This window comes from Hemiscyllium ocellatum, chromosome 25 (genome assembly GCF_020745735.1).
Source record: "Hemiscyllium ocellatum isolate sHemOce1 chromosome 25, sHemOce1.pat.X.cur, whole genome shotgun sequence".
Lineage (NCBI taxonomy): Eukaryota > Metazoa > Chordata > Chondrichthyes > Orectolobiformes > Hemiscylliidae > Hemiscyllium > Hemiscyllium ocellatum.
The window spans coordinates 53,900,786-53,913,405 of NC_083425.1; the positions used below are offsets into that span (position 1 = coordinate 53,900,786).

General features: G+C 43.7%; 1 protein-coding gene across 2 annotated transcripts in view; it reads right to left on the reverse strand.

The window, feature by feature from the left end:
• acox1 (acyl-CoA oxidase 1, palmitoyl) overlaps positions 1–12,620 on the reverse strand; it is a 54,091-nt gene that overhangs the window by 13,094 nt on the left and 28,377 nt on the right. Inside the window, exons 3-9 of one of the 2 annotated variants that reach the window (XM_060844361.1) lie at positions 11,225–11,385; positions 8,604–8,711; positions 6,859–6,978; positions 5,301–5,416; positions 3,169–3,338; positions 2,070–2,232; positions 74–264 (exon numbers count right to left, since the gene is read on the reverse strand). In XM_060844361.1, coding sequence (XP_060700344.1) covers positions 74–264; positions 2,070–2,232; positions 3,169–3,338; positions 5,301–5,416; positions 6,859–6,978; positions 8,604–8,711; positions 11,225–11,385 — 1,029 coding nt within the window. The remainder of the gene's footprint in view (positions 1–73; positions 265–2,069; positions 2,233–3,168; positions 3,339–5,300; positions 5,417–6,858; positions 6,979–8,603; positions 8,712–11,224; positions 11,386–12,620) is intronic. The other variant, XM_060844362.1, reaches the window with a different exon arrangement.

Consider the following 12,620-nt stretch of genomic DNA (forward strand, 5'->3'; position numbering starts at 1 on the left):
AGCTGACCCTCAGAAGTGTATGCACCAAAGAACAGAGTCTGACACACTCCAATGAGTGCAGCTGATTCCTTACCTTGCTGTCTGCAACATCATGACTGTGTTCTCTCCCTCATATGTGCAGCTGGGTGAGAATGTGACGTAAATGTCTGGAAGACCACTGGAACGTGAATACCCATGACCACCACAAGCCATTCGACACTCCTCAATGCCAGCACTGGCCACCCAGCTGGTGAAGGCTTTCAAGCCAGCAGAGAGAGCATGGAGCTGGAATCAGACAATAACCATGAGCACAGAGACTGCCAGAGTGCAGAAGGCAATCAAATATAAATTTGGCAGCCACAGAAATTACAAGGGCCTTAAAAGCTCTGGATGATCTGAGCATTGCATTTTATCCTGAGAAGAGCACTTCAGGAAGTGATCCAGGGCACTTCATGTAATAAACAAACAGGCAACATAGGGCCAATGCTACCTCTAATTTTAGTGTGTGCATAACTATGTTGTGCTTCTAAAAGGGACCTTGCAAAGCAGAAAACCAACTGACTGCAACAAAACAGAAATAGCCGTGATCAAAACTAATAGTGGAACAGCACTGAGGAGCAGAAAGGTCTCTTTCACTTCCTAGATCTCAATCAACAAATTAGTTCCACACCTAATATCAACATACCTGTTATACTGCTGGTCAGCACTGTGGAAGATCATGTATGGTCTCCCAGACAGTGACTAAAACTGATATTTTGACAGTCAGTGTAGAAAGATGAGATCTGCTCCTGACTGAACCTGTTATAGGAGTTTCTTAGCTTTCTGCTCCACTGTATTGCATTATTGTACATAGGTACTGACATTACAGTTTGGGGGAATGCACCCAAAGTCATTATGCTGTGACTAGAAGGAAGGAAGAAATTCAGTCCTTTCAGTCTCGACCATCAATTTTCTCCCCTGGTCAGTGTACTCCAGGGAGATGCAGCATGAATGGTGTTTAGGGGTTGGAGTGACCAGAGAAACATATGTACCAGAAACTGAATGGAAATAACGACACTTAGGCTCCCAGAATGGCCTTTTAACAATTATCAGGACATGCCAAGGCTACTATTTATGGCCCAACTCTACGTGCCCTTCAGAAAGTGGTGCCGAGTCACCTTCACTTGCTGCCAAAGTCCACATGAAGGCTCTGTCACACTCGATCCCCCTTCCCTCATACCAACCCCCACAGCACCCGATCACCGCACAACCCCACTACCATCACCACCACAGCAGCTGGTTGAAACAGGGACTAACACCCATAGCACATTCCCCACCCCTCCCCAGAGTAGAATCAACTTTTCTTTTGCATCCACTTAACTCAGTCACAGGTTGACAGCAGCTGTCAGAGTGCCTGTCTGGACGTTTAGATTTCCGAATTGCAGTAGCTGACTGCTGTGACGGGGGGTTTTGAGGGTTGGACATGCGGGTGGGAGGGTGATTTGCTTTTTTGTGGCAGCTCTGCACTATGAAAGAGCTGAGCGACTGGAAGCATGCCTCTGTTTCTTGGAGGGAAGCCTAAGTGGAATGAGGAACTCCCTTCTTTTGTTTTAAAAAAAAGGCTGAGTGGCATTAGAATGCCACATCTCGGAAAACCTGCGCCTTTCTTTAAGACGGTGGGTGAGGACACTGAGGCATAGGGCAAAACTCGACAGTTGGACAACAGCGAGTGAAACAGACAGCTACATCTGGCTGCATGTCTCAAGCAACCTCACCATCTACACTCAAACAAGTTGCAACCAGAACCAGAGCAAGTTTCAAAGGGGAGTAACCAGCCTTGAAGGTACTCCTTTCCACTGGCAAAAGAGGATAGCAGAATTCTAGGTGAAGGGGAATTGGTAAAAAATCTTAACCAAGATATCAACAGTGAATTGTCATTCTCTGTATCGGTATTATGCATTCTATGATTCTGTTCGAAGACAGATTGAAATAGTGTTGGATCATTGGACACCACAGAACACTTGAGTGAAGTGGAACCATTACAGATATCTCACAGATGCCACAGAGGCAAATGCAGTACAGTGATCAGAATAATGTAGCACCCTCCATACCTCAGGTAACTGGCTGTAGTCTCCATCATTCATGTCCCCGGTAATACGATGGTATGTTTCCCTCATGAAGTTTCCAACAAACCGGAAGGCATAGGCTGTCACCAGCAGTGGAAACAGCTTGTACTGTTGAGTCTGGTAATCCAGTATCTGGGGTTCAGGATCACTAGTGAATTGAATCACAGGCAACATTACTGAACCAGGAACCTCAAAATCCAGTTACATTGCAATGTACACCAAGTGAAGCCAACGGAAATCAAATCTACATGGATTCAGAATAAGGATATCAGAGAGAGAGACATGCGAAAGCTTTCTAATCTTCCACTCATCAAATTTCTAAATTACAAGCTGTAGATTCATCACCTTTTTCTCCTGCGGTATAAGTTCTTGTGATCATTTGGCATTCTTGCATTTGTCCTGATGTTTGCAAGGTGAAAAGCTTTGACAACGGGCATGTCTTTTCTTCAAGATTCAAGTTCTATACAACCAAGTGACTGGGACATCAATATATTTGGAGCTGTGACAGGTAAAGTGCTACTATGACACAGATCAGGCATGATCTCAGTGACTGGCAGAAGGGGCCTGTTCCTTTGCTGCATAAAGGTTAGTTCAAATCAAAAGCATCCACCCTGCACTAAATAATTTTCCTTGCTGGAGGGATGCACGTTGTAGATGCTGCATGGGTGGCCTGCAACCATTCCTACTCATGACAGCATCGATTCAAACCACAGAATACTTGTGCCCAACTAGTACAATAACGATTGCATGTTACAGCTGAGCAGGCTCAAACAAAATTTATACACAATCTCAACATGGCTTATCATTAATGTTGTAGAATAAATGAAGGACAGCTAAACCTGGACAAGCCAGTCTCTGCAGAGCAATCAAGATCTGGAACCATGAATTTTTTTTTCTCCCTCAGGTTAAGAGGAACAAGATTATGCGGACCATCCCAAAATCTGCACCAACTGTGGTGAATTAAAATTCAGAGACCCAGGACAATGAACAGCAGCTTCACCTGGTGTGAGTGCTTTGCAATATTGGAGTGTAACAGAGACACAGTTGCTCTCCCACACCCTCAGATATAAAGTGCAGGCCTTACCCAGGTTTCAGCTCTGACTGGTGTCGGACTGCACTGTAGCGGATAGCGATTGTACATGCTTGAGATAATGCACGTGCAGAGTCTCCTACAATCATTGAGCGTATAAAGACCATCGTGCCGTAGGTCAGCTTGTCACTGGGTGGCTTCATGTACGTCCCATCTGGCATCACCTTAAAAATCCAACAAAATCCATTCATTGCACACTCATAGCTGTGATGCAAATCCAGCAATGAGGTACATATCAGGCAATGGGTCTCATATCAAACACTTACAGTCTGAAACAAGTATTCCTAAATCAGTTAGAGTTTTGTTTTCAGCGATCTCACTTTGTTTTGCCCTACCTTGAAGGTTCTCTTTAATAGCAGTATGGCATTGTTCATTTCCCCTCACTGCTAGAGTCAGAGGAACAATGTTAATTTAATGTCAACTCTATGCTGCTGCGGCCCTTGGTTCAGCATCACAGCACCTCCGATTCTCTGTTGCATTGCTAATGATGTTGAACTGAAGTTCCTCTTTGCCATGCTATGCTCCCTCCACATCAGCATCACGCTAACTACTGCATATTAGAGGGCACTAAAGCAAGTTTTTAAAAAGACTGATTTTAATGGAACATGGGCTTCGCTGGCTGGGTCGGTATTTATTGCTTATTCTTCAGTGACCTTCAGAAGACAATGGAGAGTTGCCTTCTTGAATTACAGCAGTCTATTTGGTGTCGCTGTTTTCAATATTGATAGGAAAAGAATTCCACAATTTTGACCCAGCAACACTGAAGGAACAGTGGTAAACTTCCAAGGCAGGATGGACATAGCTTGGAGGGGCATTCCCATATATCTGTTGCCCATGTCCTTCTAGATAGTAGGACTTATGGTGCAGTTGAAAGAGCTTTGCTGAGTTACTGGAGTTCATCTTGCAAACGGTGCATATTACTGTCATGATGTACTGGTGGAGAAAGTGAATGGGACTGCAGTGTTAATCGTGCGGGCTGCTTTGTCCTAATGTGTTATTGGAGCCACACTTATCCAGCTAAGTGGAGCATATTCCATTACACTCCTGATCTGTTCCTTGTAGATGATGAACAGGTTTTGAGGAAAAAGGAGGGGAGTTACTCACTGCAGAATTCCCACACTCTGACCTGCTGTTAGAACCCACAGTATTTATTTGGTTAGTTCAGTTTGGTTTCTGGTCAATGGTGACTCCCAGGATCTTAATAGTGGAGAATTCAGGATACTATCACCACTGAATGTCAATGAGTGATGGTTAAATTCTCTCTGGAGGTGATCCTGGAGGTTGTCCAGGTCTTGCTGCATTTGAACATGGACTGCTTCAGTATTTGAGTTGTAAATGCTGTGGAACATTGGACAGTCATCAATACAAATCCCCACTTCTGACTTTATGATAGAATCATAGAATCCCTGCAGTGTGGAAACAGGCCCTTGAGCCCAACAAGTCCACACCGATCCTCTGAAGAGTAACCCACCCAGACCCATTCCCCTATTATCCTCTTTTTACCCAACACATCCCTGAACACCAGGGGCAATTTAGCATGGCCAACTTACATAATCTGCACTTCTTTAGACTGTGAGAGGTAACTGGAGCACTTAGATGGAACCCATGCAGACACAGGGTGAATGTGCAAACTCCACATAGACAGTCACCTGAGGCTGGAATCAAACCCAGGTCCCTGGTGCTGAGAGGCAACAGTGCTAACCACTGAGCTATTGTGCCATCCCTCTCACAAGTAAGTGATGGAGGGAAGGTCATTGATGAAGCAGCTGAAATTGGTTGGGCCCAGGACACTACCTTGAGGAACTCCTGCAGAGATGCCCTGGAGCTGAGAAGACTGTCCAACAACTACAACCATCTTCCTTTGTGCCAGGTGTGACTCAAACCAATGGAGAATAGCCCCTCTCTACACCCCTTCATCACCTCCCCTGATTGGATTATCATCAGAAGCACTGTCATTATCACTAATTTTTGCAAGAGGTTTTAACAATTAATTCAGCTTCCTCAATGCATTGAGTTCTGCTTTTCATTAGTACTGAGGAGTTGGTAGCGAAAGGCTCCAGACAATGAGTAAGACAATAAGGCAGCCTAACCATGTTGTCAGTCTCACCTACTGTTCACTATATTACCTTTGCATATCGCATCAGCATGTTTTCACGTGGTACACGAACATTTTCCAGCTTCAGGTAACCATTATCAACCTCGTCATACCCAAACTTCGGTCCAATATCACCTACCACTATACCTGATGAACAGAGTGCAAGAGGGAAGTCAGTGAAATAACTATCACCAATCCAGACACATGGCATTCATTCACAGGGTATGGGTAGCTGTAACAAGGTCAGCATTTATTGTCCATCACCATTCAGACAGTGAGCTGCCAGGAGTCGTTTGCCACCTCATCATGAAGGCAGTTAGGAGTCGACCACATCGGACTGGGTCTGGAATCGTAGGCAGACCAGGTCCAGTAAGGACGGCACACATTCTCCCAGACAAGGCATTAGTGAACCAGATGGATTTTTAAAATGACAATCCAGTGGTTTCAATGCATTAGACTTAGTTCATTAATTCTCCAGCTGCTGGCTGGATCCCTCTCACATTTATCACTGAATATTGGAGCAAAAAGAGAGAAGGGGTCCCACAAAGATGGGAAGGGAGGGGCCTCAAAGGGCAATTGGTGGGGTAGAAGAAAGGAGAGGAAGAGGAGTCGCAGAGAAGGGCACAAGGAGGGGTGCAAAAAGGACCGGAGTGGGAAGGGAAGCAAAGAAAGGCCATGAAGAATAAGGGATAGACACATAGAGGGATGGAGTGATGGGGGAGAAACGGGGTTTTCAAATACTGAATGCATCTTCACAAAAACAAAAGACATTGTTCTTGCCTAATGAAGGAGTTACCTAATGAAGGAATTGGAGACAATGGAAAAGGAATCAAGAAATAATCGTAAGGAAAGAATGGTCCCCCAACTGAAGATGTTAGTCAAAGTCTCCAGATTATTGATGCAAACTAACAGGCTACGATCCCTCTAATAATTACAGCCAACATTTGAGGTCGGGGCTGATCAAACAGCATTTACAGCCAATAGGCAAGAGAAGTAAAGACAAAAGGTCTGAGTAACTAGTATAGGACTAATGAGCACACAGGGCCTAAGTGAGTACTGCCTCATGGGCTATCTGACACTATAAACAACAGCTTTTGTATCAAAGACCAGCTTAGCAAGCTCAGGGGAGCAGCAGAATTGCAGGACGATAATATTGGATTCACCTAGCATTATTCTAGTGATCACATGAAACAGTAATAAAGGAGTTGTTAATGAATCCTAGCAATTAATCCACAGCAGCCACAGATATAACGTGTGTGCTGAAGTGAGGAAGAACTTTGAGTGACCAGTCCCAAGTCATAGGCTCTTCTGAAGCAGGCTTCACTTCATTTAGACACAGGAAGATTTGGCAAGTAAAATACTACAATTTGCTTTGGTAACCCTCAACTTTACTGAATACTGCAATAAATGGAGCAAAAAAACAAAGTAAAAACGGTCTGGGGTCTTGCTGGTGACAAGTATCAACTGATGCCTGCTGGAAACTCCACACAATTGAGCATCATGGCAAGATTAAACCATAAATTTATCATGATTCAGAGCTATCTCTAAACCCCACCGGCTTCGCCCAACAATTCCATCAATCTCCTTACCAGGCAAAGGTTCATGTGTGCCCATCCTGCGAATTGGTACAATGAAAGCATGCAGCCCTTTGCATTGACCCTGGGTATACAGCTGAGCAAGGACAATAGCATGGTTTGAGGTCTTCCCCACTGTGCGAACAAAAGGCAAGAGTTAATAGGGAGAAACAGGTATATACTAAAGTCAGGAAGAGCCCACCAAGGAAACAGGATGGAACCAGGCTGAAAACTAACTGCACAAAAAGGACCTTACTGTACAGAACAAAGCCATTTGATCTATCATAGGCCAGTCAATTCTTCGAAGTGCTTTCTCCTGTTCAACCCTGCAATCATCTCCATGTGAAGTAAATATCCTACAGTCTGAAAATTGGGACTAAATTTTATTCCACCATCTTTACAGCCTTAAATTCTAGTGTTTGATTCGCAGCTCATAAAAAAGGAATTCAAGATCGTGACAACCTCACAATTTAGAACATAGAACAGTACAGCACTGGACAGGCTCTTTGACCCTCAATGTTGTGTCGGCCTTTTATCCTACACTAAGATCAAACTAACATAGATACCCTTCATTTTCTATCTTCCATGTGCCTATCCAAGAATCACTTAACTGTCCCTAATGTCTCTGACTCTACTACCACTGCTGGCAATGTATTCCACACACCCACCACTCTCTGCATAAAGAGCTTACCTCTGACATCTCCCCTAAACTCTCCTCCAAACACCTTAAAATTATGCGCCCTTGTGATAGCCATTGCCACCCTGGGAAAAAGTCTCTGGCTATCCACTCTTTCTATGCCTCTCATCATCTTGTACACCTCTATCAAGTTACCTCTCACCCTCCTTCACTCCAATTTACTTTATTCTTTCATGGATGTGGGCATCACAGGCAAAGCCAGCAATTGTTACCCATCCCTAATTGTCCTGGAACTGAGTGACTTGCTAGACCATTTGAGAGAGCATTTAAGAGCTAAATCACAATACAGTGGCCTAGAGTCACCAGTAGGTCGGATTTTCTTCTGTTCTTTATAAGAATAATTTATTATGGTTGTCATGGTCACCATTCTTGAGGAGAAAGTGAGGTCTGCAGATGCTGGAGATCAGAGCTGAAAATGTGTTGCTGGAAAAGCGCAGCAGGTCAGGCAGCATCCAAGGAACAGGAAATTCGATGTTTCAGGCATAAGCCCTTCTTCAGGAATCAGCCCTTCCTGAAGAAGGGCTTATGCCCGAAACGTCGAATTTCCTGTTCCTTGGATGCTGCCTGACCTGCTGTGCTTTTCCAGCAACACATTTTCAGCTCACCATTCTGGAGGCTAGCTTTGAACTCTGATTGTTTTAATAATTGAATTGAAATTCCACTAGCTCCATGTACCCAGGCCTCTAAATTATGCCCGAAACGTCGAATTTCCTGTTCCTAGGATGCTGCCTAACCTGCTATGCTTTAACCAGCAACACATTTTCAGCTCTAAATTACTGGTTCTATGACTATCCACCATCTCCCTAAGGTTATGAATATCATTTTGATTATAAAGTAAGTGAAGTGAATTGAAACAGAAATGACCATGAATAATTAGAATTGTTGATTCCAGACACGCCAATCAAAAACAGAGCAGTTCTGGGTCAAATTTTTCAAATGTCAGTCTATGAAATGAGGGTAGTGATGTTAGCTCTGCACATCTTAGATATCTGTACCAATCCTTTGCATGATGATGTAAGGATTCCCCTTCCACACAGTGGCAAACGTCACCAAGCTCACTTACATCCTCCAGGCCACCATTTGATTGAGGTCACAGTTGGGCTGTTCAGCACAAACTCTTGAGTTGATGGGTCATAGGTTGCTGTTGTCTCCAAGCCTCGGATGAACGATCCTGAAAGCAACAGAGAACTCAACATGGCAGCCATGTGACTCTGGTTATTAGGGCATACAATACAATGGACCACAATCATTGCTGTGACAGACATCAAAAAGAAATTCTTAGGATGCGGGATGATGCCTGAAAGTGGAAGATTGTCAGGAGATTATCAACCTTTGCCCCAAGTAATGATGTTTGTATGGAATGACATCCTATACCACTTCAGAGAGCATTAGCAGCAACCACTCAAGGTGGGAGCAAAGGCACATGGAAGCAAACCCAAAATGGGGTCGCAGGGAATTACTGAACTAGCCCTCATGCCAATTTGTAAATTGCTAGGTCTGATGATGAATTATCCCAACAAAATCTGATCAAGGGGCTGCTGGTCTCCTGATTACTGAAGTGACTTAGTGATGTAGTACAGTTAGTGCCTGATTCAGGGATGCGACAGCAGACTCTAGTTAGCTTCAGGACCAAATCAAGCAGCATTGTGGTGAAGTCAACTTAGACCACTCACCAACTCAAAGAGAAACAAATGTTGCAGGTGTGTAGACTCGAACTAGTGCTGGTAATGCACCAGAGATCTACTTAATATCATTGACCATGTTAAAGAGGGCAGGACAAAGAGGGAAATGCAGAGAACACACGGAGTAAATATAAATGTGGTTCCCTTCAACCATTTTAATGAACAGCATTGACCCGCACATTTGCACAAATAGATGTGGCACCAAAAAACATTGGAGCGTAATAGCATCTTTAAATCTGATAGCCCAGTGGGTGCACCCAACAGCAATGACTGCATTAAAAACATACAAAAGAAGGTTACACAAACTCCTAAGAACACCCTTGTGGAGCTCTAGTCTCAAACATTGAGATTGAATCAAAGGCATAGCTGAGATGTGGGTCAAGGTGTGTTAATGTAAACTGGGTGAGGATACATGAGCCTGTCAGTTGTTCAACTACAGAGCTCAAAGGACTGTACAAAAGAAAAGTGACCCCCACACACACACACCATACCCAGAGAGAAGGGCTGTGACATAATTAAATAAATTGCCATGGACACAGAGAAAGTCCTGAGTGGTCTGGCAGGTTTAAAAGTAAATAAATCTCCAAGCTGGATGAAATGTATCCCAGGTTCTTGAGTGAGACAGAGGAAGTAGCAGGGGGACATGTAAAAAATTATTAATTCGTCTCTGGCCACATAAGTTGCTAGAGGATTTGACGACAACCAATATAGAACTGTTATTCAAGAAGAAAGCATGAGATAAACTCGGAAACTACAGGCCGGGTGAGTCTAACCCGCTAGGAAAACTACTGGATGCAACTGAGGAACAGAATTAATTTGCACTTGGGAAGGCAGAGATTAATCAGGAACAGTCAGCACGGTTTTGTTAAGATGAGGTAATGTCTGACTAACTTGAATTAATTTTTCGAAGAGGTGACCAGGAATGTAGATAAGGACAATGCTTTTGATGTAGTCTACTTGGATTTCAGCTTTTGAACAGATTCTGTGTGGGAGTCTAAGAGCAAACTTAAGATTCCATGGGATCAACAGAAATTTGGCGAAATGGATCGACAAGCTGTCACTCGGCCACAAGTAGAGGGTGACAGTTGAGGGTTTATGTTTTGATTGAAAGTCTGTGTCTGGTGGGGTCACAGAGGTTAGTGTAGGGGCTCTTGATATTTGTGGTTTATATAAATGACTTAGACTTGAATGAGGGAGGGTTGATCAGTAAGTTCACACTCAATTCAAAGACTGAAGTGGTAAACAGTGAACAGAATTGCCTTCGATTACAGGAGAATACTGATGGCTGGTCAGTGGCAAATGGAATTAAATTTAGATGAATGAGAAGTGATATACCTGGGCAGGACAAAACAAGGAAAGGGAATACATGATGAGTTTGAGGACCTTGGGAGGTTCTGAGGTAACTTGGTATGCAGTCCCTTAAGAAATCAGAACAGGTGAATTAAATAGTTAGTGGTATATGATTTATTACTCGAAACACAGTTTAAGATTGGGAGATTAAGCTGGAACTGTATGTCACATTTGTTAGCACACAGCAGTTCTGGAATCCACATTAATGGAGGTTTATGATAGTCTTGGAGAGGATGAAGAGGAGGTGTAGGAGGATGCAACTTGGGCTGAAGAGTCTCAGTAATAAGGAGAGATTGGACAGACTGGAGTTGGTTTCCTAGGAGCAGAAGCAATAGAGGGGGGGGTATGGTTGAAATATATAAAATTATGAGAAGCATAGACAGGGCAGATAGGAAGAAACTTTTCTACATGATGGAGGGAAATGACCTGGAGAATTTAAGGTAAGAGGCAAGAGATTTAGAGGAGTTGGGAGGAAAGACATTTCCCCCCAGAGGGTGGTGGAAATCTGGGACTCATTGTAAGGGACCTGGAGGCAGAAAAGTGTATTGGAAAATGGGATTAGAATAGTTAGGTCGCTGCTTTTGACGAGCACAAATGTGCTGACAGGATAGGGGTCAGAATTAAACTCCAGCTCTCAATTTCTGTACTGTACCATGGCCCATCTCAGTTTGGGCATAGGTGCCAATGATCTGCAGGTTCCAAGCTGGCATGAAGAAGCGATCTTGTTGTTCAGGAGTAGCCTGGTTGAGAATGGTGGGCAGGAACATGCCCAAGTGGAGATCTAGGGGTTCTGGTCGTCCACGATGTACATAGCTGTGGAAACACAGGCAGAAACAAAAGGGAAAGGGCAGGGCAGAGCCAGAGGAGGACAGGAGGGATGGGAGAGCCAGAAGAGGGGTAAAGAGAGAAAACAAGGACAGGTTTCATGAGAGATTTGATTAATCATTGCATGCTGCAGCAATCACAGAGAAATTACGAGTGCAAATAAGTGTTGAATCTGGATTAGACGTTAATCAAGCTCATTAATGACATGGAGACCATCAAGCAGCTATCTGTGCAACAACTATCATGCGCCGCTGTCACAACATACACAGTAGGGGTTGTATTCTCAATGTATTTGAGATCTGCAATCACCTCCTGGTATATTCCCTCAGATGGAATTCTAATGTTTCCTATGAAACCTGGACTGTAGTAATACTAAACTTGATAATATTCACCGATTGTCACTTTTGACTGCACTGTGTACCTGTCATCAACAGCTGGGAGCTGGCTAGTTCTCTGACAACAAGCCACAGAAAACCACCACTGAATTATGTTCTTTAAAAAACTCAGTGATGACCACTTGGTTCACAGATACTGATGTGCACCATAAAGACCAGATTTTGAGAGGCGTTGAAGTTTTGCACAAACATACAAGGCGTTGTAACAGAAAACAACTGTTGGCAGTAGAAGCACATAAATCAGTAAGTGTAGACAGAAAAGACAAACTACCAGTTGCTGGGTCCCTTTGACAGCATTAGTCATTTGCCAATCTGACTTGGGGTATTTTTCTTTTCTGGGGTTTTAGCACTCAAGTTTCTACTAAAAACAAGTGACACAATAGTTTTCACCTCCGAGTGTGAGAGAAATGTCCAATCCCAGATTAATGAGGCTATACTCACATACAAGAAAACGAGTGGCGAAAAATAGAACACCTTCAAAAACATCCATTTCTTTGAGCCATTTTTATGGGATTCTTTATTTATTCATTTTGAGAGATGTGGGTATCACTGGCTGGGCCAGCGTTTATTGACCATCCTTAGTTGCCCTTGAGGAGGTGGTGGTGAGCAACCCACAATGCCATTAGGGAGAGAATTCCAGGATTTTGACCCAGTGACAGTGAAGGAACAGCAAGTATTTCTAAATCAGGATGACAAGTGGCTTTGAAGGGAACTTGAAGTTGTTGATGCTCCCATGTGCTGCCCTTGTCCTTCTACATGGAAGTGGCCGTGGGTTTAGAAGGTGCTGCCTGAGGATCTTTGGCGAACTTGTGCAGTGCATCTTGCAGA